Below are 24,866 nucleotides of genomic sequence, written 5' to 3' on the forward strand. Positions count from 1 at the left end.
GCACGTGTGGAAGCTCACTCATAGCTGTGGCATTAAGGCAGAGAACACTCCTTGGTGTTCCTTCGTGCCCACCTGGCATTCATTCTTCATAGCCAAAGGAAGCAACCAGCACATTGAGTTGGGCACAGGAGCTGCCCAGGCACTTACATGGTCTTCTACCACTGTTGGATCAATATAAACATCTTTGCTATTGAGCCTGCTAAGGATCCTACTGCAAAGGATAAGGACTGCTGTAATGGAATAAAGCAGCTCTACATCAATCAGAAAACTCTACACCTCAATAGATCTAATAAAGGTCTCCTTCTATCTGATTCCTCGTGTCCAAACCAAAGACCAAATATATAGTTGGAGAAGAAGTCGGAGTCTGTCCATTCCTTTGCATCAAGACGACGAGTTCAAAGTAGCTTTAAAACAGCCATTACAAGACCAGGGTGCAGCTGATGGGCACAGAAATACAATAGGACTGTTGAGGAAGAAAACATCCTTCCCTATTAAGTCCCCTTATAACTGTCCTCATCACCGCAGAATTTGAGTGCCTTCCAGAAGCTTATTAATCAACGCAGCGTTCATTTGTCATGCAGAGGTCATTCACCCTCCCACAGGGTCTAATTTGGCCCAGAGAACTCCGTTTATGTGCTGATGTAGGGAGAAAAATATTAGGAAAAGTCTGACTTTCAAGCCATGATTGTGTGAAAAGAGTCCTCCCTGTTTACCACAGCTCTGTTCCTTAAGATCGCGATGAGCGTGTCCAATGAGTTCATGCTATACGCACGTAGAGCCATCCAGCTGGTGAGTTAATAGATGCTGCATAAAGGAAGCAATACGTTCAAACCTTCTTTATTGCGTTGAAGTTTGGTCCAGACTAACGAACAGGCAGCCAGGATGCACTATTCCTTTTAATTAGGAATCTCATTTCAAGTGAATTATAAGTCCGGATGCTTTAACGGGTAAATGGAAGCAGCCAGCTCACCCGTGTGCAAATCTCTCTTCAGTTTCTTCCTCTTCAAAGTCCATTGCGTTGTCCTACAAGAGATCACACAACCACTATCAAATTGAGCACCAATAGTGTAGACAGGCAGAGAAGGAAACCATCCTCCATGACCCAAATACATGCACCAGGCCATAAGGATGGCGTTTACAACACAAAATGTAGAACTCATGGAAACGAGGACAAGAGGAGAAACTGAAAGTGTTTTGGGAGGGCAAAGAGGCCTCTTGTTTTACAAGTGGCATCTTTCAAAGCACAAGGGTGCTTTCTACAGCCTTTCTCCCACTGTTTCCTTGCCTCTGCCACCTGAGCACACATCCAGCCTTTCTTCCCTAGGTCAATTTGGTGAGGGTACATCCACCAGTGCCAAACATCAGCCATTATGTTAAATCAGTGATGAACACGGTAAGTATGAAGGATGACAGTACGAGATCAAAGCTGCTTTCGGTTTCTGGAGACAACTCAAAAGACAACCATGCTGCTTTTACCTCCCTTTGTGAGATAGCAGTTGTGATAAGGGGACTATTGGTATGACTCAAACGCGTACTTGGCACCAACATAGTAACTGCTGGATGGGGTGGGTATGGCAAATGCTGATCAAAGACCATTTCTGATTAACTCAAAACCAAAGCCTGCACCTCCAAGGTTCTAAAGAACATAGTTCCACCCTCTTGAACTTCTACAGCTTCTCAGAATTTACCCTAAATGTCTTTGTGTAGCAGCAGATTAAGAAGAGATGACTCCACTCTGGAAGCAGCACAAGACAAGCATGATACCCTGAGTTTCTGGAAAGAAGTTTTCCCATTTTGGAACCGATGACTCCAAACTGTCAACAGCTTCTTTCCACAGATCTGTAAACATTGGATGCCTCTCATCCAGCACGAGTTTTATCTGACCTGATGACAACAAGGAGTTGAAAGTGGAACGGACGTGAGTCATCTTTACTAGAACCCATCACCAAGAAGCCATGAGAAGGACAGAGGATGGTGCAGCCCGAGGACTGAGCAGACTCAGCTCTTCAAACCTCATTGTAGACTTCATTTTCTGTCTGTAGAAGTGGCAGCTTCTCCCAAGTTTCACTGGAATTCCAGGTGCTTTCACTTCTGCAAAGCATAGAGCACATTTCCCTTACAGTACTCCAGAAGGAGCATTAACACCGTGCAGCCCAAGACAAGCATAAGAAAATGCAATCTGAAAACTGCTTATATACTGAAGCGTGTCTGAGTAGGAGATTTTAACAGAAGGAACCACCTCTCCCCAAGCAAAAATGGTACAACGGTGGTTCCTCATTATTGACAAATGAGGAAACAGCTCTTTCTCACTGCAGCTGCCATGCTGCAAAACTCTTAACACAGTGTACAGCATGAGGGTGACCATTGGGTTACTTTGGCAGTGGTTTTCTTGTTGTTTGTAAGCTTTTACAATGCAGAAAACACAAGGAGCGCTACTCCAACCTGTTGGAATGGATCACCCTCCACCTTTCTTTGATTTATATTTGATGGTTGACCTCCATGCTTTTGTTGAGGGAGCAACACGCTGGCACTCCACAGACGTATAAATAACTACCAGCTGTGTTATCCAAATGCAAGACGACTTCTTGAGGCAGCAGTAGTGCCCATAGAGTGTTTTCTTCCCCGTCAGCTGAAAGTTTAAAGCGTGTTTAAGAAGCTAAGTGGCTTTAAATGAGCATACAACAGTGAGGCAGCATCTCTGGTGACTATCACAACTGCATTTCTTGTAGCAGGGAAAAAGCCTATTCATATGTAAATCGGGGAATCACAGGACAAGCTTTATACCAGCTATTTTAGCATCTTCTGCTTCAGCAGCTTACAAAGCCAACCCTGGAAAGAGCACACAAAAACAAAGCAGCTTGCATCCAAACTGCATCCAAAGAGAAGGCTGTGGAGGGAGCAAATAGGTTAAAAACCAAAAAGCAGATTTGGAAAACTGGAAAGGTGTAAGGATACAAGTCATTCTCAAAGCTCATTTATCACAGCTACACAACACTATTATTTCCCATACCACATTTTTAACTGCAGGGTTCTAAGACCAGGCCAGTCACACCCTTCCAACTGATTTGCTTTTATGGTGGTTGGGGTTTTTCACATGTTATTCTAAGCACACCCAGACATACTCTCAGACGTTTATTTCCTTCTGTTAGAATAAAACAGCTGCTTTAACAGCCTGTGCTACCACCAGCACAGACCACAGCTTGAAAAATAATGATGCCAAATCTCCGACTGCTGTAATTTAGTGGGGTGTGCTGACCTTCAAGGGAATCGCATTATTTCCCATCATTTTAAGATTTAATTCATTATATCCCTATGTGAACTCCAGGGGTTACTGGCCAAGGCCACTGCTGGATGGCTCAGCCAGGGGTGAAACAAGAAGTTCTGGTGAAACAAGAAGTTCTACATGATTTGTAGGGGACACGATGGGTCAAACCATCTCAGTTGTGTTCACTCTATGCAGAAATTTACTCTTGCAGTTATTCTTCAAACTAAATTGCTGTGAAGATATTTAAGTACATAAAACTGCGTAGCATGAAAATAGGAAACCGCTGTTTGCAGGCACAGGTGAGCAGAAGACACCCCAGGTGCCTTTTCCTGTTTGTACATCGCATTAACTCTTTTGTGATGCAAAATGAAGCGAAACTGAGACTTCAGGCCTACCACCAAGAACCACAACCTTCATTTTTCACCTTCTGCCATTGTGATGCTCACAAAGTGCATAACCAAGTAACCCAGTGTGTGCATATTCACAGGAGGGTAGGGCACAATACCCTCCCCAGGCAAGCCTTCAAAACACCCAACATGATTAAAACAAAAACTTCAGATTAGATTCTCCTGGTTAACACAGCAAGATAGCAAACCAAGCAAAAAGTAAAGTCATGACTCCTTCAGGTACTAAAAACATCCAGCTTAAATAGGTGTCACAGAGATGCACAGTAAGTTCTTGGCTGGGCAGAGCAGGGGTGGCTGCAGCCTGGATTCTATAGTTGTCCTCACAAAGAACATCTAAGGCACACTTCATGATTGCTACAACAGCTGCTACAAATGGTTTCATTGTTTATTTATGGTTTGAGGGTTGGGGTTTCTTTTTCCAGTACAAAAATCTTATAAATAAGTTGGCTACATCGAGATAGGAAATTAAAAAAATAAAAATAAATCCCTGTTAAAAACTGTTTAAAATATATATAAAATCACTATTTCAATCACATAATTATAAATATGTTATCAGCCAAGTGCTTCCCAAAACTATATTTACTTTGGAAGTTCACAACACCACTACACACATGTATTTAAAATCCTGTCATCTGCACTGATCCTTCATATCTTTATAAATATGGCAAGATTGTATTAGTACAAGAAGACATAACTGAATTCCACAAAGCATATGTTGCACAATATTTGCTGCCTTATCTACTTCACATCAACCTCTCTGCAAGTTCGCTAAGCACGGCAGGCCTTTATTTGAAAGAGGAGATCCTTATCAGTTCCATGGTACCTTCCTCCCCAAGACACGGTTGGTGATTTTCTGTAAGACAAGAAGTGGCACAGATCAGTATCAGCCCTCTAAAAATCACAAGCACAAACATAGTGCTGATAAGAGCTCTGAACAGAATGCATCAGCAAGTAATACAGGGCTAAGGAACGACTCTTTGAATGTCTTTGGACAGCTAAAGCATCCTTGCTGTTTCCCACTTAGCAGTATGGAAAACACAGGGTCATCCCTGTGCTGTCTGCTGTGGAAGTGGTCAGAAACAAACCTGAAGTGCTGGGAAGCACCTTGACATTAGCTGATGGATGTAACACCATGGAACAATGCCCTCTAGTGCTGCAAACACCAGAAGTTTATATCTCCTAGAAGAAGTAGACACGCTCATGAAAGAAGATCAGTATATTGAAGATGTCTTAGTTCTCCTTGGTCATAATCACACGAGATGTTAGAGCACTTCAGAGAAGCACTAATGCTGATTGTTCATCCCTGGCAGTACACAGCATACATCTATTAACTAGAGTATACTGTATATATATATATATATTTAAACATATAGAAAGCAAAGCAGTTGATATGGGTCTCAGTGTGGAATCTGTCCCCACAACCACACCACGAAGCCTCTGAGCATTCCTTTCAGCTCTCAATCCGCTCTGCAATCTAAACAGCAAACCCAGCTAGCAATGAGATGCTACCTACCCTCTTTGCTCCACTTCCAGGAAGCAGCTATAAGACAAAGCAGAACCCTAAGGTGGTGCTGACAAGAGGGAAAACGTAGCCAAGGGGATGAAAAACAAACACTCAAAAAATACCACAGTGTAGCAACCAAGTGCAATTCAGTCTTTTAAGTCTAGAAACATAGGCTTATCTTTTGAGGCAGTGACACCTTGTGGTTCCTATCTTGCATTGCCTCTAAAGGAAAAGGCCCATTCACACACAGAGGAAAAAAAAACTCTATCTGCTAAAAGGAAATACTCAATGGAATTGAGAATGGAAAGAGATATGCTGCCTCCAGGGAGCGGTGTGTCCCACATAACAGCAGTTGTTGCTCACACTGGAAACCCAAAGCTTTGTTTTCTCCCTGAGAAACTGCTGTGCACGTTTCCCTTTCAAAGTACTGACAGGTGGCAACTGTACCTCTAAATACTGGTGTAATGATTTCATTGGCAAGTGATTCTTTAGCAAGTATTTGTCCATATCCATACAGATGAGTGTGTGTAGATGTTTAATTCACCTCTTCCTTTCCCAAACATTACACATCCTTAACCTGTGAGCCCTGGATGACCCGCAGGAACAGCATGCACCTGGTACTGCTTGCTAATCCCATCCTCAGAGCCAGCTGGGCTGCAACCCATGGTTTCCTTTGGACTTGATGATCTTCGAGGTCTTTTCCAACCTGGGTAATTCTATGATTCTATGTCTGCTCTTTTATCATCAGTGACGATGCCCCAGAGCCATGTTATATCATGGCCAATATGTAATGAATTTAGGATGTAAGTACACATCATCATTATAACAAAGAGTTCAGCCACAGCTGCTGGGAGGAGAGAGTAAGCACTTGGTAACTGAGCAAAAACTTGTGCAGCAGTCTAAGTTAGCCCCATGTTCCCAGGTGTTTTATTCCTGCTCCCTATATTAACATTTATGGTTAACCTTCTGAGCTGCCAGACCTGGAGTGGCTGTGGCATGAGTATACCGTACCCCCAGTGAAGACATCCAATGGATGGATCCTGGAGCCCTCCCCTCACCTTTGGGCTGCTGTTGATTGTATGGTGAGATTCTACCACAGGAAAACAACCTGCAGGTTAAGTGTTTGTGGTTCAAAGGCAGTCACACCCATACTGAGATAACAGCTCCTTGCCAGCCAGCCACAGCTGATCCCAGGCCCATCAATGCCAGCACAGCAGCACTAAGCTATCAGCCAAACAAATGCTTCATGGTGAAACCCACAGCCCCCAGAGCTAACAAATCACTATCAGTTCTGCCAATTCTTCACTGCAGACAGGTTAAAAATGACAACTCAGGGCTGTATTAAGCACAGCCGCAAAGTTCACTATTAATACTGAAGGCTAAAGCCATCCACAGCAAGAGTGCCCATGAGTTAAACAGCAGCCTTCAACTCAAAGAGCTCTCTGTGAAATACCATTAAACATGCTGCCTTGTTCTGCCATCACAACACTGTACGTGGCCTTTTCTGTGTGCTTCCCACTTGGGCCCATGCCTCCTTGTTATTTCTCCCTACACACACATAGGAGTGTGCAAAAACCACAATGTTAGTATAACACTAATGGCCTCAAGGCAAAAAAAAAAAGCAGTATCCTAACATGTTTGAATATGATACCTGACCAGAACACCTACCATTTTGTACAGCTGTGCCTTCAGGCGGTTTGAGTTGTACTCAGCTTTTCTTTTTTCTTCTTCTCGTTTCTTCTGCACCTCTGGCAGCTGCTCATAGATCCTGGGTGTAAATAGACAGATAGAAACAGTGACTTGGAGGGAATGAACTTAAAAGATAATAAAAAACACCTTCCTCTTATTTTTCCTTCACGTTCTGTTAAAGTCTACATCAGCCACATCAAAGGAAAACTTGTTTAGGGGGTTTACTAACATCATACATATGGAAAATGTGGAATATCCAGCAGTTGGGATACCAGAAATTCCCACATCCCACAACACTCATCTCTTACACGTAGCACCCTCCCTAAAAGCAGTATTTGTAACACTGGAATGACCATACAGCTGATCTGATCACTCAGCTGCAAAAGGTAGTTTCAGTATCAGTGCGGAATAGCCTCATTGCTGTGAGGGTATACAGACTGAATAGCACACTTATCCATTAATAGCAACACGTCAGTGACGAGTGTAACTCGAATTCAGTTGTTCAGGCATCTTATCTGCCTTGTCTAAGTCAATGCTTTATCTTCTCCCCTGCTGAACTACTCCCACAGCAGAGACAAACAGCAAGGGATGCTCTGGAATCAAAATAAAGGTGGCTGGTGCTCCTTGCAGAGTCAGAGTGCTACTCTAGGCTGTTTTTACACACTGTCACCTAAAGAAGGGGCTTAAGAGCTATAATGGAATAGCAGTGCTGACATTGCCTCCCTTAAATCTTCCATTAAGATCACAGGGCTCAGTTCATGTCAGTGGTTGCCAAGGACCATAAAGCTTCAAAGAAAAGATTACAGTCTATACTGGAGGTGGATCTGAACCATGTTCAAAAATTCCAGTCTTATTATACTTAAAGACAGATACTATAACACTCCCCTTACAAAACAGTGACTTGATAATCAGCAAATAGGAGAAGGAAAGAGAAAGACCCTGTTACAACACTGCTAGGGTGTCCTCTGAGAGCCTGCTTCATTCTTACGTCAATACGAGAACAGCTTTCCATAATTACTGCTCACTTGGAGTATTTTAAACACATCTGTGCCTTCAACTCTTATTATCTGAAAGCGCCTTCACACATTCCATTTTGAACACTGCAAATGAAATGAGCCCACCAGCCCGGAGAGAGGAGGGAGGGGTATCTTTGACAGCTGTGTTGGTCCCAACTCCAGCAGAAATATATGTAGTTTTTCAGACTGGCACAAACAGTGATGGAGGCAAACGTGTCAGCTGGCACTGAGCTACTATTTAGGCAGTACGACTTGAGTGTCACTTCCATGTTTCAAAGGACAGAATAGAAGCTATCAGGAAAACAAACTAACAGGAAGGTGTCAGACAACACAGTTAAACACGTAGCATCAAGAAAAGCAAAGAATTGAATCCAAATATTGATCAGAAAACATGAAGTAAATCACATTTGGATGCTTGTTTTCCATCTCTGACATCTTTCTGTAGGGCAGCAGAGGCTGACAGGTCTATGGAAGTACTGCTGGAGGGGGGAAATGGGTATTTGGAGTTTTACTTTACTACTATATCACCCTTCTCTAAAAGCTTTCACCATCCCAGGACACCCCTCAGTGAAAGATCAAGGTTTACCACTCACTGATTCATCCCACCATTGAGATATTTAAAGCAAGAAGCGGACAAGTTTTAGCATTATGGGTCGATTAATTGAAAATAGTTTTCTTTAGCTCTAGCTGATTTACCATAAGAAATTCCATTTATACCCTTGCAGAGAAAAAGCAAAAGCTTCTGTACTCATTACAGGTAGGGATTTCAGAAGAATGGTAAGGAATAAATTACTTCTCAGATCCAACTGAGAGCTGGAGTATGACAGCAGTAAGAACAAATAAGTGCCACCAAGTGTGACTGCCTGAATCAGTCTCCATAGAAATCCTGCTCATTTGGGTATTATGAAATCAAGTGTTTCTGAAAATAGTTGAGTTCAGACACATCGACCACAAGGTTCAAGTGACCTGAATCCGAACCCTTCCATTTCAACTCAAACATGGATGTGTGTTCCTCAGGGAGCTGGCATATTTACCACTTCTGCCACCTCTTTATCAGTGCCCTAAAAATACTGTTAAATGTCAAAGGCCATTCAAATAAAACACCTTTTTCTCCTCCCAGAATATACAAAACAGGGTTTATTTTATATATTGTATATTCCAATGGATAGTTTGGAGAATGACTGTGCCATTTAGGTTGGAATGGACCTCTGGAGGTCATTTAGTCCAACCTCTCTGCTCAAAACAGGACTAATTTCAAGGCTAGATTGAGTTGCTCAGGCCTCATCCTGTCAACCTCTATTTCCAAGGATTGAAATATTCCCATTTCTGTGGATCCCTGGTCCAGCATTTCATCACCCTCTTTGAGAGAAACATATTTCCTCATCTCTCTCCTTAATGGAACACGCTACTACTGCTGCTTACCCCATCATCACATTTAAAACCACACACTCCAGGGTCCAGCACTCTACATTTCATCTCCTTTTGGGATCCAGTACTTGGAAATCTGTAGCGTTTGGACCACAGATACTGCAGCAGGATACATAAATTTCTTTCAAAGCAGTTTAACTTCTAGGTTTCTATAAATAGGTGTTTTCTGACACTGATAAAGTGCCTATTTCTTGCAATGTAAAAGCTGAGTTACCCCCAAACGGTCCCCCCACTCTCTTTTCATCCCCAGATGCAATTCATCTCGCTTTCCTACTCATTTACTCAACCTTACCGTTTAGATCTTTGAACCATTTCACTCTTTGGAATCGCTCTTCTCTTTTCTTTCATCAGATAACCTAAATGGATAAGAAAACAGTGGGTAGGTCTGCTTACCATAAAGAATACTGTTGCATCAACCTTAGCCCTTCATGGACTTCTGGATCTTTATAGACAACATAAACGTAATTTAAAGTTATTAAAAAATACACACATTCCTTAGAATGGGGGAATAAATGTATTTCTATAGAACATCAGGAGAAGAAACACAGAGGTACCTCTATCGTCCAGCAGGTGATTTGCATTCCTGTAACCCTTTCTTTTCTCTAGAGGATTAAAAAGCTCTTCTTGTTCAGACTGCAGTTCACTCTGTATTCTCCTCTCCTCCATTACAAGCTTCAGGTGCTTCACACGTTCACCAGAGCGGAAGATGAAATCAGGGCGATGCAGTGCAAGAGCTTCCTAAGATGAGATGACAAAACAAAATGTGAAGTGGCCAGACAGACTCCCTGCAATTGGAATAATCAAAACAGGAGAACAGGAATAGATGCAATTGAATTTAAAGGAACCTCTAAAGTGCACCTAAATAGAAACTACCCATTTAATTTCACTTGTTACGGATAATTGTTACACAAATATTTATGTATACTAAATATCTGTGGAAAAATACAGATGTATAGTGGTAATATTTTATTTGATCTGCAGCGTACACTATATATGTATATGGATGAATATACATGCATACGCTGCTTGCACTGCATGAGTTAAAGCCCATTTTAACCCTGCACTATGTACATCATACTATTATTTCTGCATGGAAGCAAGAGTGAGTTGACATTACCTCTCCTATATTCTCTCTACATAGCTCTATTCAAACAGATTACTATACTAAATATAGTATATATATAGTAAAGCCAGATTGCCAAGAGCAAATGAGGCTGATGACCTCTCTTTGGTTGGGTTCTAGTAAATACAAAGTAGTGGGGAAAAAGAAGAAAGGAAGGGAATAAAAATGTGCTTCCACAAGATTCAGCATTAGTGCTGACGTCAGAGATCCCAGCATGTCTTTACCTGCAGCGTAAGCTTCACAAATGGCCGGGTGGGCCTGGTCTCAGCATCTCTTTCTGCAGGTTGAGTCACTTTGCTGCACTGCTGCTCTTGAAAGTTCTTCTCTCTTAGAGGCTCTCTCCAGGGCTTTGTGGTGGTGAATGGCTCAAACCAGGATGAACCAGGACCAGGGATGGAATTGGAACAGTTTTCTTTCCTAGATTCAAACTTCAAATCCTCTGCTTGGACAAACCATGAAATCCCTGTTGAAGAGACCACAGAATACAATGAAGATAATTAAACAATACATATGCCCCTCTTCCATCCTCACCTATAGCCCTTCACGCCCAAGGTCTCAGCCAACACAATCCATGCCTAACACTGTAATAAATACTCACTTCAGTTACTGCACTGATTTCAGTGTAACTTGTTAGCAGACACCTTTGGTGGTTTCAAAGAATTCCTTTGCCAGGTGTCAGTAAACCAGCAAGCCTCTAGGCAATGCACAAAATGGCTCCCTACATGCACACTCCTCTCTTTTTAGAAGGAATAGTTATCAGCAATAATATTGTCCAGCTGAAGCACTGTATACAAATTACAGCATCTGGTTACTCAGAACTTAACAGAACCTTTTATACTTTGAAAATCAAAACTAAGCATCTCCCTAATTCCTATCTTATTCATATTTCCTTGCCTTTTTGTCACCTTTGTTGGTAAAGTTACTTCAATCAGCCTGGTTGAAAATGGCATCAAAATAGACTATCAGAAAGCTCACTTGGAATAGCAAGCTTCCCTGTCTAAAATCCACTCATTAAAAACAGAATAAAAACTGACAGATACTAATTTGTGCTCTAGCTAATCCTCCTCACACATCTTGAGGATTGCTGTTAAGACGTAGAGCTTCTCTACTCTGCAGAAAGTATATTTTGGACTGACCTTGTGGTAAATGCAGTCTGCTCCTTTTTCTGTCCTTTTCTCCATGAAAAAATTGCCTGGCTGTCCCTTCTGCTTACCCTTCCTTCCTGCTGCCTGGTGATCTGTGACCGTACCATCTGACTCTCCAAAAATACCATGGACACGATGCCAGGGATCCCGCGGCCGCTGATTTGGCTGGATAGGTCTTGGGGTAGGAAAAGTCACACCGAAGTCTCGAGTGTTTCTCTTCGTTGCACCATTCACAATCTCTAAGTCTCCTGTAGTTTAAAATGAAGCAGTAATATCGATGAGCCAAGGTTAACTGTATGAGTTTCAATAAGGCCAAGTATCAGGTTCTGCATTTGGGTCACAATAACTTCAGGCAACCCTTAAGGCTTGAGGAGGTGTGGCTGGAAAGCTGCCTGATGGAAAGAGACCTTGGTGTACTGATGGACAGTAGGCTGAATATGAGCCAGCAGTGTGTCCAGGTGACCAAGAAGGCCAATGGCATCCTGGCTTGTATCAGGAATGGTATGGTGAGCAGGGCTAGGGAGATCATCCTGCCCCTGTACTTGGCATTGATGAGGCCTCACCTTGAGTTCTCTATTCAGTTTTGGGAACCTCAGTACAGAAAGGACATTAACCACAGAAACGTTATTAAGCACTGGAATGGGCTGCCCAGGGAGGTGGTTGAGTCACCATCCCTGGATTTGTTTAAAAACCATTTGGATGCGGTGCTCAGGGACGTGATTTAGCAGAGGGCTGTTAGTTAAGGTAGCACAGTCAGGTTGTGGTTGGACTTGATGATCTTTGAGGTCTTTTCCAACCTGAGCAATTCTATGATTCTGCTCTAAAGCAGCTACAAGTACTTGAGCAGCAACGCCACAGTGCAGAGGGAGGCCTTCAATTTCCACTTCAAAGCTCAAGTGTTGCCTTCTTTACCTCTTTTCAAAAGGCAAAATCTTCTATATTTACACTTTAAGTTTCGGGCAAATCTACAGCTACTTAAGATTGTTACTATATGTTAGTCCAAGTAAAATTGAAGAGGTGTAAACTTAGTCCCTCAGGCAAAATGCTGAGTGTGTGTGTGTATGTGTGTGTATATAGGGGGGTGGGAGCCAAACTAACTATACTCCCTGCTGGGGACCTCAGCAGAGACCTGAAAAACCAACTTCCAACCTATTGCTGAAAGACACAGTGGCAGGAATAAATACAGCTTTACATTCAGGCCAAGAGAGATGCAGCTTTTTCTGGACCTGAATTCAAACTGCACCAGATCAGGATGAGCTTATATTTTAAATAGGATATAACATCCAAAATATTACTAAGAGGAATATGGAACACTGCAGTTGGGAGCCTTCTGAAATAGCATATGCCCACAAAATACATTCTGTGAGCAACAGATGTCTGGCAGAGAAAACAATATACTTAAAAAAAATACAGTTATTCCACCTTTATAGTTTAATGGATAAGTTCAGGTTAATAAAACATAGCAGTGAGAAAACTGGCCACTAGCAAAGCAGGCCAAGAAAGGGCTCGTTTGAATTAGAACATAACACCTTTCTCTATAGTATTTGAAGTACACTGCACGCTCATCCCAACCATGAGAAACCTACACCAGATGTTGGCAAATGATTTCCAAGGAGATAAGAAGAAGCCAATGCACAAACAATCAGTTTGGAACCCAACAACTCACCTGCTTGGATACCTTTGTTTAACATCCGTGAGCGTCGCTTGTTACTGAGAGCTGAGCTTGGTCCCCAGGAACCACTGCTTGTCAAAGCTGGATCCAATGCCTTCAAGAGGGGAAGAACAAACATGCAGAAGAACACACTCAAACATCTGAAAACATAAATGAAATGAGCTGAATGTGGATTTAAACAGCAAGAATTTGCTGTACCTTGAGACTAGTGTTATTTAAGGTTTAACACAGGCTGATCACTGTCATTTATTGCTGTACCACATAACAGTCAGCCTTCATTTCATCCTCATGCACCGACATACTTCCAGCACCTTGTTCCAGTAAGAAGAGTGCATGGTGCCTGTAGGCAAGACTTTACTCGTGATCACACTCTGTACACTGCTGGGCATCCTCCAGTTCTCTCATCCAAAGCTCAAAGATAAGTGTGGCATATCAAGACAACCCCTTTTTGCTACAGCAAGATCTGCTGGCTGTACTTTCAGGACAGATCACAAAGTGCAAAGTGGGAAGAAGGAGAGAAAAACCATCTGAACTGAATCCTACATTCCTACCCTTAAAGAAGCCTTTAAAGGTTGTGGGACTGCTGCAGGGACAAGCTGTCTTGGAAAAGCAACATGCTGCTTTGCAAATTCACTGCGAACTCCAGTTCTGCAACACTGGAGTGAAAAAGCCAAATCCTTTTGAAGCACGACAAGTTCTCTCACCCTTATAATCCTCAGCACATCCAAGGCAGAGAAAACCAAGCCCAAGGAAAACAAGAGGCATGGGGCTCAGAGTGAGAGCATGGCTTAGGCAAGATGCCACTTTCACGTCTTCAATGTTCATACAAAAGGAGTTTTAAGAGGATGATTTTCACCCAGAGGGTGGTGATGCACTGGAACAGGTTGCCCAAGGAGGCTGTGGATGCCCCATCCTGCAGGCATTCAAGGCCAGGCTGGATGTGGCTCTGGCAGCCTGGGCTCTGGTTGGTGACCCTGCACACAGCAGGGGGTTGGAAACAGATGATCCTTGTGGTCCTTTTCAACCCAGACCATTCTGTGATTCTATGATTCCAGCCATGAAGACGGTAAGCAGCAGGATTTTGATATAATAAATTAACTTCCAGTTGATGATGTTGTAATTTTACAGACATTTCAAACGGATTGCACGATGTAATGCATCTCGTCTCCGAGCTTCTTCGTTTCTATAAAGCACCGAGAACGTTAATGCTTTATTAACAGCAATTAACTGACAGAGTTTCCCCAGGCTTCAAGCCCAGCGGTGCAGCACAGACCAATCCCTGCAACTCTGCTGAATTTCATTTTTAATTATGAAACAGATTTCCCTTCTTTTTTTTTTTTTTCCTTGCTCCTAGCAATTAGTTTCCTATTAGTAACTCATAGCGCCAGCCACAATGGAAATGAGCAGAGGCTTTTTAATTACCTTTTTATTGATCCTCTGCTATCACCACTTGAACGCAATGCACAGTTTCAACGTTTAAAGGAGGTGATTTTTACTCTCACACACGCTGACAAGAGCTGTTTTTTTAGCTTCATAAAACTATCCCAGCTCTGATAGAGCACATCAGACAGACATAGGAGATATGCATCTCCCTTCAGAGAACAGATCTCAATTAGCACTCAAAAGGGGAAGACACTATAAAGTTAAGAATGAGATAACCCATTTACATGCACATGCATATCAGCCTGCAGAAATAAATATAAGCAGCAATTTGGTACTGAATACTGACGTGCATGTTGCTATTTGGACTAGAAAACACAGTGCAGTGCTTTCAAAGCCCTTCAGCAGTTATATAGCACAACCTTTAGCTTTGTACCTGCTACCAGATGGCAGCTCAAAGACTGCTTTAGAAATAAACAGAAACTGGAAGAGAGAAAAACCTTCTGGGATGGGTTCAGCATCTATAAATAAAAAAAGCAAGCTGCAATCGAGTTTGCCAGAAGCAGAGCTGACAATAGGCTCCCCCCCCAAAAAAAATGAGAACTTGTCTGAAATATCTGTACAGTAGTGTCTCTGGGAATAGGGCTCCTGCTATAAATAAATTATCTGAACCACAGATACATGAAACCAAAAATTATCTGGAGTCCTGCAGCCTATCACTGAATCTACCTACGCTTGGATTTTAAAACAAGGTTTGTGTTTTGCCATTGATTTTGTCTCATCCTTACTTGAGGTGGGTCACTTCTCTTTATACACATCAGCAGATCATGGAATCATAGAATGGCCTGGATTGAAAAGGATCACACTGTTCATCTGGTTTCCAACCCCCTGCTAATGTGAAGGGTCACCAACCACCAGACCAGGCTGCCCAGAGCCACATCCAGCCTGGCCTTGAATGCCTCCAAGCATGATAAAAGATATCACTTTCTAAAAGCCATATGGGCTCAATGGAACCTCAAGGTCTGGGAACAACAAGCTTTAATTCTCATTTAAGAATGACTGGAACCTGTCATCTCGTGGGTGATTTTAGCAGCCAAAGACTAGAGGCTGCTTTTATGGTCCAAACAGACGCTGAACAAATAGCCTTAATACGCATAATGCAATAAAATCATCTTTGAAACAATTCCTAGCCATGAAAAATTCTGTTTTCCCTCAGACTTGACAACAGTTTTAGCTGTTGGTGTACAGAAACACTAACTTCTTTCAGTGAAATCTATTACTAACAACAAGGAAGCATGTAAATAAGAGGGGGAACAGCTGTTTACAAGGGTGGATAGTGATAGGACAAGTGGACGGTTGGACTGGATGACTTTAGAGGTCTTTTCTAACCTCGTATGGTAGAATCATAGAATCACCAAGCGACATTTATGGGAAATTTTAAGTNGACAAGGGGGAATGGCTTTAAACTGAGACATGGGAGGTTTATGTTGGATCTCAGGAGAAGTTTTGCAGCCAGAGGGTGGTGACACACTGGAACAGGTTGCCCAAGGAGGTTGTGGATGCTCCATCCCTGCAGGCATTCAAGGAACCTCAGACATTCAAGCAACCCTTGCACATGGCAGGAGGGTTGAAACAAGATGATCATTGTGATCCTTTTCAACCCAGACCATTCTGTGATTCTATGAAGAACCCCTTTCAGGAGACTAGCATTCATTTCCTCTAAGGGGCCATGGAAAAACCCAACCAAAGTCTTCTTCCCTCAGCTCTGAAACAGTTTTATGGCAGAGCTTTTGTCTAGAATGCTCAGGGCGAAGGCTTTAATTTGATATGCTTAAAACTGCCAAACGTTTTAGTGGATAATCTTGGTGATAAGTGGACGGTTGGACTGGATGACCTTAGAGGTCTTTTCTAACCTCGTATGGTAGAATCATAGAATCACCAAGCGACATTTATGGGAAATTTTAAGTGCTTCTCCAAACCACAAACCTTTTTACTGTACAGTTTAATAGCAGTTGTGGGGATGTGTCACAATTGCCTTTTAGTATACATACCTGGGTCTCTTTCTGCTTCCTGTGTCTCTCAGAAGTAACGTTTGGATGTTTTACACCCCTCACTCTGCTGTCTTCCTCATCCCACTTTTCAGAGCGGCTTTTCTGCTGGCGGATGGTACAATAGAGCTGGGAGAGTCTCGGTGACAGCTGCACCCTTCTGTGCCCAAAAGCCCTGACCAGTCTGGCAGTGTCAATGGTGGAAACAGAACTGCTCACCTCAGTCTGAGTCGTAGTTTCTATATCTGTTTGTGTTACTGCATCTGATTCTGAGATGACAGAACTGACAGTGGTGCAGAGATCTTTACTAAGCCTTCTCTCTGAGCAAGTGTCACTAGAAGTGTCCAAATACTGCTGGTGCTCTGAAATTTCATGCATGTGGATGGTAACTTTCTCTTCTGACCTATTTTTCCTAAGCTCAACAAAGCTTCTTTCATGACAGTTGATACGTGGCCTCTCTTTAACACGTGCAGCATGAGGCTCCAAGGTACTTTCAGCCACGCTCTTCTCCAGCAGTCTTCTTTTCTCCTGCTCTTTCACCTCATCTGTTTCTTCAGAAGCATTCCTTTCTGCTTTTGCTGATATCAGTGTATACCTAACGGGGTTCTGAAGGACTCTGGCCAATCGATCGAGGCGCTCAACAAGGGTCAGCTCACCTTTATGCCGGAATTCATGCTGCTGGTACCTCTTCTGGCGCTCCAAAAACTTAACCCAGAGTTCATCTAAGCTACCAGCAGAATGGGTTCTGTGTCTCGGGGGCAGGTCTTTGACCACATTCTCACGAAGGTGACTTGTTTGGCTATAAGCTGCCATTTGTTCTGCTTCTCTTCCACCTGGCTGAAGCAACTCCTCTCTTGGTGCTTCATTATTCAAAGATGTATCAACGTTTAGATCCTCATTCTTGCTATAATCTGCTTCTGCAGTAAGCGGGAAGAACTCACGTTTGTCATCTTTCCTATGGTGTGCAGAGAAAACCCATCTATGTCGATGCGCCTTCTTCCAATTCCGAACAGCAGTGCTGGAAGAAATCCCAGTGTGTCCCACACCAGAAGAGTCCTCTGAGGGCTCACTGTGGGACAAGAGGTATTTCTCACGCATGGATACAGGATGATGGAGGTAGAACTGTGCAGACTTGAAGCCTGAGTGAGTGGTGTTCACCGACTTTAAATGATGACTGCCTTCTAGAAGAGAAGAAAACCCTTTAGTTTTGGTCCTCTACAGGGAAGCATGAAGCAAACAGCAATTCTTAAACAGGGTCATTTTCACCCTAACACTCCCATTCTTAAAACAGAACCAACTTTACTATCATTTGCTAGAAGGAATCCAAAAGAATGTCGTATCCAGCTCAGTCTGAGAGGATGATAAATTTATTTATCCAGATCAAAATTTGGTTAAAGCCATTATTTATATTCATGGAAACTCAAGACAAGCAACCACAACTCAGCGTGCTTCTCAGATAAATACCCAGGATGAACAAGTGCTACCAAATGCCTAAGCGTTATTTCTTAATTCAGAGAAACACAACATACGAGACAACCAATACCATCTCATCCTCTACAGCTCTGGAAACTTCTCTGATAGAATACCAAGACCTAGTTCTGCTTTGCTTTCAAGCTCAGTTAACACATTATAGCTTCAAGTAGTGATGAACTCAGAATATGCTGTTACCTGAAATTACAGAGGATGACATGCAGAAACCCAATTATAAACCCATTTTAAAAGATATACATTAAGCATGCATGCAGTACATACTAGCAGAGAAGCACTCCGAGCCAATTTTAAAGCCATTTGCTATAAACTCTAAAAGCCATATTTTATTAGAAGACATTTCACGTTATGTCCTTAGTACAATGGGAGTTGTATAATGATCTAAAAAGAAAGTAGGAACAATAGTTGCTAGTGCCAGAATAACTTCTCAAGTTCCTCTGCTTCCAGCAATGTTATTTCATGCCATTTTAGCCATGCATGCAGTTTAAAGCTGTGTTATAAAGTACTAACAGCTTTAATTCAAATTGTAAAAGTTAATACAAAATAGAACAGCCCATTTACTAACGGTAACGTCAGTGATTAGGCAATGGTGAGCTGTCAGCAAATGCATGTCAAGCTCCATTACTGGCATAAATCTCACCCAAATTACTTTTTCCCTCACTACCATTTCTAAATCCTCCTCTTCTACCCCCAAACATTTGCTTGTTGTTTTCAGCAATCTTTTCTTGTTTTACTCCTCCTGTGATTGGAGCAAAAACACTGAACTGGAACCCAAGTCGTCTTCTGTTTATTTAGCTTTGCCATGGAGTCAGCAAGAGTCCCATAGCCAAGCTTCATCCTGCCCCACTGAGAAACCTGCCTTACATGGGCAATAGCACGCCAGACCCAACCACATTAACTCTGAAATCAGAGGACTTTGCCTTTGCATACAACACTGTGCACAATGAGCACCTTCCCTTATAATTCATAGCTATATCTAAGGAGGGATAGCAAAAAAATATGTGATTTTCTTTTTATAGCTCCTTCTGTCCAAGAAGGAGACACAATCCACAAATACAACAAAAAACCCCTCAACCCAACTCACACGTGGCAAAACTCAAAAACCACTGGATGAGATTGAGTACAAAAGGAGTGTTCAACAGGATTAACTCTAGTTACTATCGTGAGACACCACATTAAATCATCGTTTAGCTCAGTGTAATTTCATTCTGTCAGTGTTCCAACAACGTGAGATTGCCTTCAAGTAGTCTGCTAAAGTATCAACTCTGACCTTCATCCCTCAGGAGCACCATCCAACAAGGTTAATGGAGGAAAGGAAGAAAGAGATAGTCAAATCCAATTAAAACTGAGTTAAATACAACTGTTACAGAGATACTTGAGGGGTTGGACTCGATCTCTAGAGGTCCCTTCCAACCCCTACAATTCTGTGATTCTGTGTTACATCACTGTCTTGTGATGTCACAGAGTATCTGTGTGATGGAACAAAACTCCTATCCAATACACAGATTCACTCCAAGAGCTTTTATTTACCAAGAAATTTCTCTTGTTTTCTACATGTGCATCTTAGAATAGAGTCACTAAGGTTGGAAAAGACCTAAAAGATCATCCAGTCCAACCATTCACCTATTACCAATAGCTCCCACTAAACCATGTCCCTCAATACAATATCCAGTCGCTCCTTGAACACCCCCAGGGTTGGTGACTCCACCACCTTCCTGGGCAGTCCATTCCAGTGCCTATTTTCCATATTCAGCACTTGAGAGTGCCAGCATAAGACCAAAAATCACAGATCCTAAAACACAGCTTTTTTTGCTCTTATTAATTTCACATGTATGAAAAGGCTAATTTAATTTTACATGTTAGAAAAGCTACCTGGGGCACCTTCCTGTGCTATCGTTTGCTCTTCAGCCCAGGCAAGCTTGGGCTTAGCCCTCTTACAGTAGACTCCTTCCTTATGCTTGATAGCTGTACTGTCTGGAGCGTTATCCTGCATACCAAGCACATTTGCTGGAAGCCCTGAGGGAAGAGCATCATGTGGTCCTGCAGAAAAAAAAAGAGGGCAATAATTAAAAGTAAAAAGAGGAAACAGGAAAAATAGAGACAGAAATTATACAGCAAAATTGTCTGAAAGAAAGCCTGTTACACAAGTATCAGTGCAGCATTTTCGCTGACTGATGTAAATGTGTATTTTCTGAGCCTTGAATAGCAAAGGAGAACAACTACAAGACAAGAGTAGGTCTGCATAACCTCTAAACAAGAACTCAAGACAGCAGCAGCAGAGTTCTCTGAGTACTGCTGTCTCCTAAACGTTAGAAACCTAAAATGGCCCCTAACTGATTTATCATTCTTGTCAACACCACCTGGTTACAAACAGCAGACTTCACTTAATTTCCTTCAGCTGCTACTCAGAGCTGCGAATCCAAGCTGCAGCAGGGAGCTTAAAAACAACTACATATTTATTTTAATTCCACTGTGCATTTTCTAGAACCTTGCACCATCTCATACGCATGCAGGATTTTTATAGCCAGCATCTTACGTTCTACAAAACAACAGACTCGCATCACGTTTCTTTCTCTCCTTTAAACCATGTTGCAAGAGAAACACTGCAAAGAGGTAATGAGCAGAGGCATATAGTCACAAGCACAACCTCTTGCTACAACAGCTAACCTGTACACCTACCATTGCTGCTGCTGCACCAACCTATTTCCCTGAAGGGTGTCTGACAGTAACTAAACAGCTTTGTATGTCAAAAAGCTCTGCCTGAAAACAATGCAGGTCCTGTAAGGCTTAAGCAATGTCATTACATATAGAACAGGACTAAGAAACAAGAGGTAAAGCAGAAATTGATTTATCCCAGCCGATTCTTTTTGTCACTAAATGAAAAGTGCTTCTTACAGGGAGATGTGTGGATGGGGGAAAGAGGCGAGTTGCATTTTAAACCACAATTACAAAGTACGTTGTTTATAGAAGCTGTTTCTACAGTAGAACCTCCTAACACAAAGAACAGAAATTCAGTACTGAGGAAGCGATTACTGGAAATAAACCACAGCCATTGCCTCACGTTTAGGAAACCTAAGGTAAGTAAGTGCTTGAGTGAGAGCTCTCACCGCTGTTTTCTGTTCCAAGAAGAGAAATTTTGGTTCCTGCTTTTAGATAAGGAACATAATACATCTCAGTACTTCCAGAAGGTTTATATGGCAGCAGTAATGGCTGACCTGCTGGGATGGAAAGCAAAGCAATTAACAGAAGTCAGGATTTAATCCTTTAATGCAACTGATGGTGAAACCAGCAAAAAAGGAATGGAATTGTTCACAGCAGTAAATCTGGAGAAACAGCATATTCTTCAGGAAAACAAACTGCAATTGATAAAGACTGACTGCCAATTCGATTGGCAAAGTAGCTTACTTGCAACTCAGATGCCCACATAGCCTCCACTGACCCACACTTAATGCAATCATTTTAAATGAATATGGATATCTGGCTCTCAAGTCAATAAATACAGCATGTCATGAGAACATCAGCAAATGCTTGGACCATAATATTAGCTGACTTCTGACAGAGAAGAAAATGAGTGATGGAATAGCTGACACATTTGTGTATTCTGATGTAATTAAGTAATTAGTTCTCAACTCATTATCTTAAACACCTTGAGTATAGAGAAAGAAATCCTGGATTACAGAGAAAAATATATCTACATGCATCAGTACTACACAACATCAACATGGAAAGAACACTGGAACATCCATATTCAACTCTTTGAAAGGGTAGATAATAGCAGGACAAGGGGAAATGCTTTTAAGTGGAAGGATGGAAGATTTAGGTTGGATATCAGGGGGAAGGTTTTTACTGTGAGAGTGATGAGGTGCTGGAATAGCTGCCCAGAGAGGCTGTGGATGCCCCGTCCATCCCTGGAGGTGTTTAAGGCCAGGTTGGATGGGGCCCTGAGCAGCCTGGGCTGGTATTAAATGTGGAGGTTGGTGGCCCAGCTTGAGGTGCCTTCCAACCTCAGCCATTCTGTGATTCTATGATTCCTCCAGCAACAGACTTTAAAATCCCTGCACATTCTCTTTTGTTCCAATATTTTATTCTAAAGTAGCAGGGCTCACCCTTCCCTCTTTGCTTTCATACATACTTTGATTAGAGAGCAGATCAGTAATCAGACACATCCCTTGGTAATCTGTAAGCACTGAACCGAATCAGTCATCTAACACTATAAAAGCCATATAACTTTCCTGATCCATGCTCATCCACAACAGATTCAGTTCCAGATTAAGTTGAAATGAACCACAATCAAACAGATACAGCCTCCTGCAAACAAGAATGCAAACCTCAAGGCTTTCATAAGAACCTGAAATAGCAATGTTAAAACTATCTCAAGTATGTAACTTCCACAAAATGTTTGGGTTTGTTTGTTTGTATGGTTGGTTTTTAGTACCCATCAATACCTCACAGTTTAACAGATGGAAGATGACATAGGAATACAAGACACTGATTTGCTCACCACCCTGCCTTGGGAAAGAGGAAGTCCTGTTAAGACACGAAGTTGTATTTTGGGGAAATTCTTTTGCTTTCTGGGTTGAAGACTGATGGGCAGAGCTTTCAATGTCTTGTGAATTAACATAGATCTCTGCTGAAAAAGTTGTTTTCCCAGGGCTTTCTGTTGTTATCTGAGTGGTAGCGTCAGAAGTGCTTTTCCTACTCTTTGCAGGATCTGTGCAGTTGCAGATATTCTTCAGGCTATGACCCTCTGAACTCACAGCCTGCGGTTTCTCGCTGCCATGCAAAGGCAGCTCTTGCCCTGCTGTGCTTGGAACAGAGTAAAACACTGAGCAGGGGTCTGCTGAAGGCACTGGGAAAGATGAGCATCTCTGATCTTCTGGAATAAGGTCAGCAGTGGGTAATTTAGGAAGAGCTTCTAATAAAGTTTCTGGTGTTTTTAAAGGCACTGGTTGAGAATTAACTTCAAGTTTATCTCCCAAACTCATCCTGTTTTCAGTATTCAAGTCCCTGTGCAGCTCTGAGTTATTACATTTTGGGGAAAGAGTGATGTGGACACAAGACAGCGCTTTCTTAATGGGTGATGAAGGAGACACAGTGCATAAAATCTCATCTGGAGATGAATGCTGAGATGCACCAATTTGCTCTCCAGAATCTTCTTTTTGAATGAGAGGCACTGCATCAGAAGGACATTTCTCTTCTTCCAGCAGCTTACCGTGGTCCTTTGGCAAATCAGTCTGTATAGCTGGATCAGAACCTTCTAAGCTCTCACGCAATTGGACATGGCTGGTAGGGCTGCTTTTCTCCTTCTGATAAGGGCTTATAGAACGAGGCTCATGAAGCCCCTTCATACTTTGACTAAATCTTCTCTCGCAGTCAAGCCCCAGGAGTCTGGCACTATGCCTGCCCAATTCAGTCACATTTTGAGATGAAGCATCAAGATTTTTTGCACTAAGGGTCTGTCTCTCATCAGCATAGACGGTTACAGACTCCCGATCTGACAAAAAGTCTGTTTCTTGATCAGCTCCAGCTCTGTTACCATCAGAGACATCACAAAACCTGTCTTTGTCAGCAGTAAATGCAATTTCATTAGATCGTGAGCCAGCGAGAGCTGGACTTGAAAGAGGACAGGTCTCAGATCTCTCCCAGTGATGTTTGTCACGGCTCTGTTCCTCAGCAGTAGCTGAATCTATCTCCAAAGGCATTATCCCATCAAGATCATCTCCACTAGAAAAGCCATCGTGTACCACGGAAGATAACGGTGATTGAAAACGCTTTCGGGATGAGAAGGTGATAGATGTAATTTGCTTAGACATCTCTTCAGAGCACTTTGGAAAAGACAGCTTCTTCTGTGCTGGTGAAGGGACTTTTCCTGTTAGTGCACCAGAAGCAGCTGCAGAGCTCATCACACGTGTGTCCTGCTGCTTTTGCAATGGCAGCTGAAGGCCAACACAGTCAGAATGGCTACTTGCAATGGCCTGATGTTGGCTGCAGGCAGGAGGTTCAGCAGTACTTAAGGATTTCAGCTGGGTATTCTTCAGTAGACAACTATCTGAAAGTTCAGCTCTATACAATGGCACAACGCGTTGCAAGCTTGGCATTAAAAGCTCCTTAGTCTTGAAGGCTTGTGTTTGGCTGTCAGAACGAAATCTCTTGTCACTTGAAGCTTTGGAATGCACTTTGTCTGCTTCTTGATTATAGCTATACACAGAAGCAGCCTCTGAACTGTAACTCCGTGTACCCTGAAAAACACAGAAGATCACATATAGGTTACACAGACAACTTTCTGTTCTCACCAAAGTTAGAAACTCAAAATTCAAAGACAGAATAGAGCTACCAGGAATCAAAAGTCTGTATTACAAATGAGCACACATTTCTTCTTGCATTCATTTCTTAATGCAACTAGCATTATGTACTAGCAAATTAGAAAGCAGTCACTTTTGTTTACCACTGAATGATGCTGACAAGTACCTACAGCCTAATTAGCCTAACAGATAAAGAACCTTCTGGTTTTGCAACCTATAAAGCTGAGTTATAGATGTTTTTTATTGTGTCAAAGCATTCTACCTGTGGACCTGCTTCATACACAGCTGGACTCTTAGAATAAGCCCAGTTCATAAAACACCAGGAATAACGACTGCCTTACAAATGTATATTTGTTCACTGTGTTAAAATGGATTTAGAGACACACACGCATATATTTC

At 42.3% G+C, this 24,866-nt stretch overlaps 1 protein-coding gene across 11 annotated transcripts in view; it reads right to left on the minus strand.

Moving 5' to 3' along the window:
• Positions 1–916: 916 nt before the first annotated feature.
• The window catches only part of ALMS1 (ALMS1 centrosome and basal body associated protein), a 47,487-nt gene continuing 23,537 nt past the window's right edge, over positions 917–24,866 (minus strand). The window contains exons 9-20 of one of the 11 annotated variants that reach the window (XR_001555298.2): positions 22,667–24,404; positions 21,273–21,383; positions 20,038–20,205; positions 16,681–17,858; positions 13,244–13,343; positions 11,646–11,825; positions 10,657–10,895; positions 9,864–10,047; positions 9,602–9,665; positions 6,845–6,944; positions 1,885–2,091; positions 917–1,023 (exon numbers count right to left, since the gene is read on the minus strand). Coding sequence is in view for 8 of the 11 variants with exons in the window: in XM_015862987.2 (XP_015718473.1) it covers positions 4,481–4,525; positions 6,845–6,944; positions 9,602–9,665; positions 9,864–10,047; positions 10,657–10,895; positions 11,646–11,825; positions 13,244–13,343; positions 16,681–17,858; positions 20,038–20,205; positions 21,273–21,383; positions 22,667–24,404 (4,107 nt within the window). In the remaining 3 variants the exon portion in view is untranslated. Of the gene's footprint in view, positions 1,024–1,688; positions 2,092–4,036; positions 4,526–6,844; positions 6,945–9,601; positions 9,666–9,863; positions 10,048–10,656; positions 10,896–11,568; positions 11,826–13,243; positions 13,344–16,680; positions 17,859–19,435; positions 19,585–20,037; positions 20,206–21,272; positions 21,384–22,666; positions 24,405–24,866 lie in introns of those variants that run through there. The other 10 variants (XR_004306925.1, XM_015862987.2, XM_015862992.2 and 7 more) reach the window with 10 other exon arrangements.

This window comes from Coturnix japonica, chromosome 4 (assembly GCF_001577835.2).
Source record: "Coturnix japonica isolate 7356 chromosome 4, Coturnix japonica 2.1, whole genome shotgun sequence".
NCBI classification, from domain to species: Eukaryota; Metazoa; Chordata; class Aves; order Galliformes; family Phasianidae; genus Coturnix; species Coturnix japonica.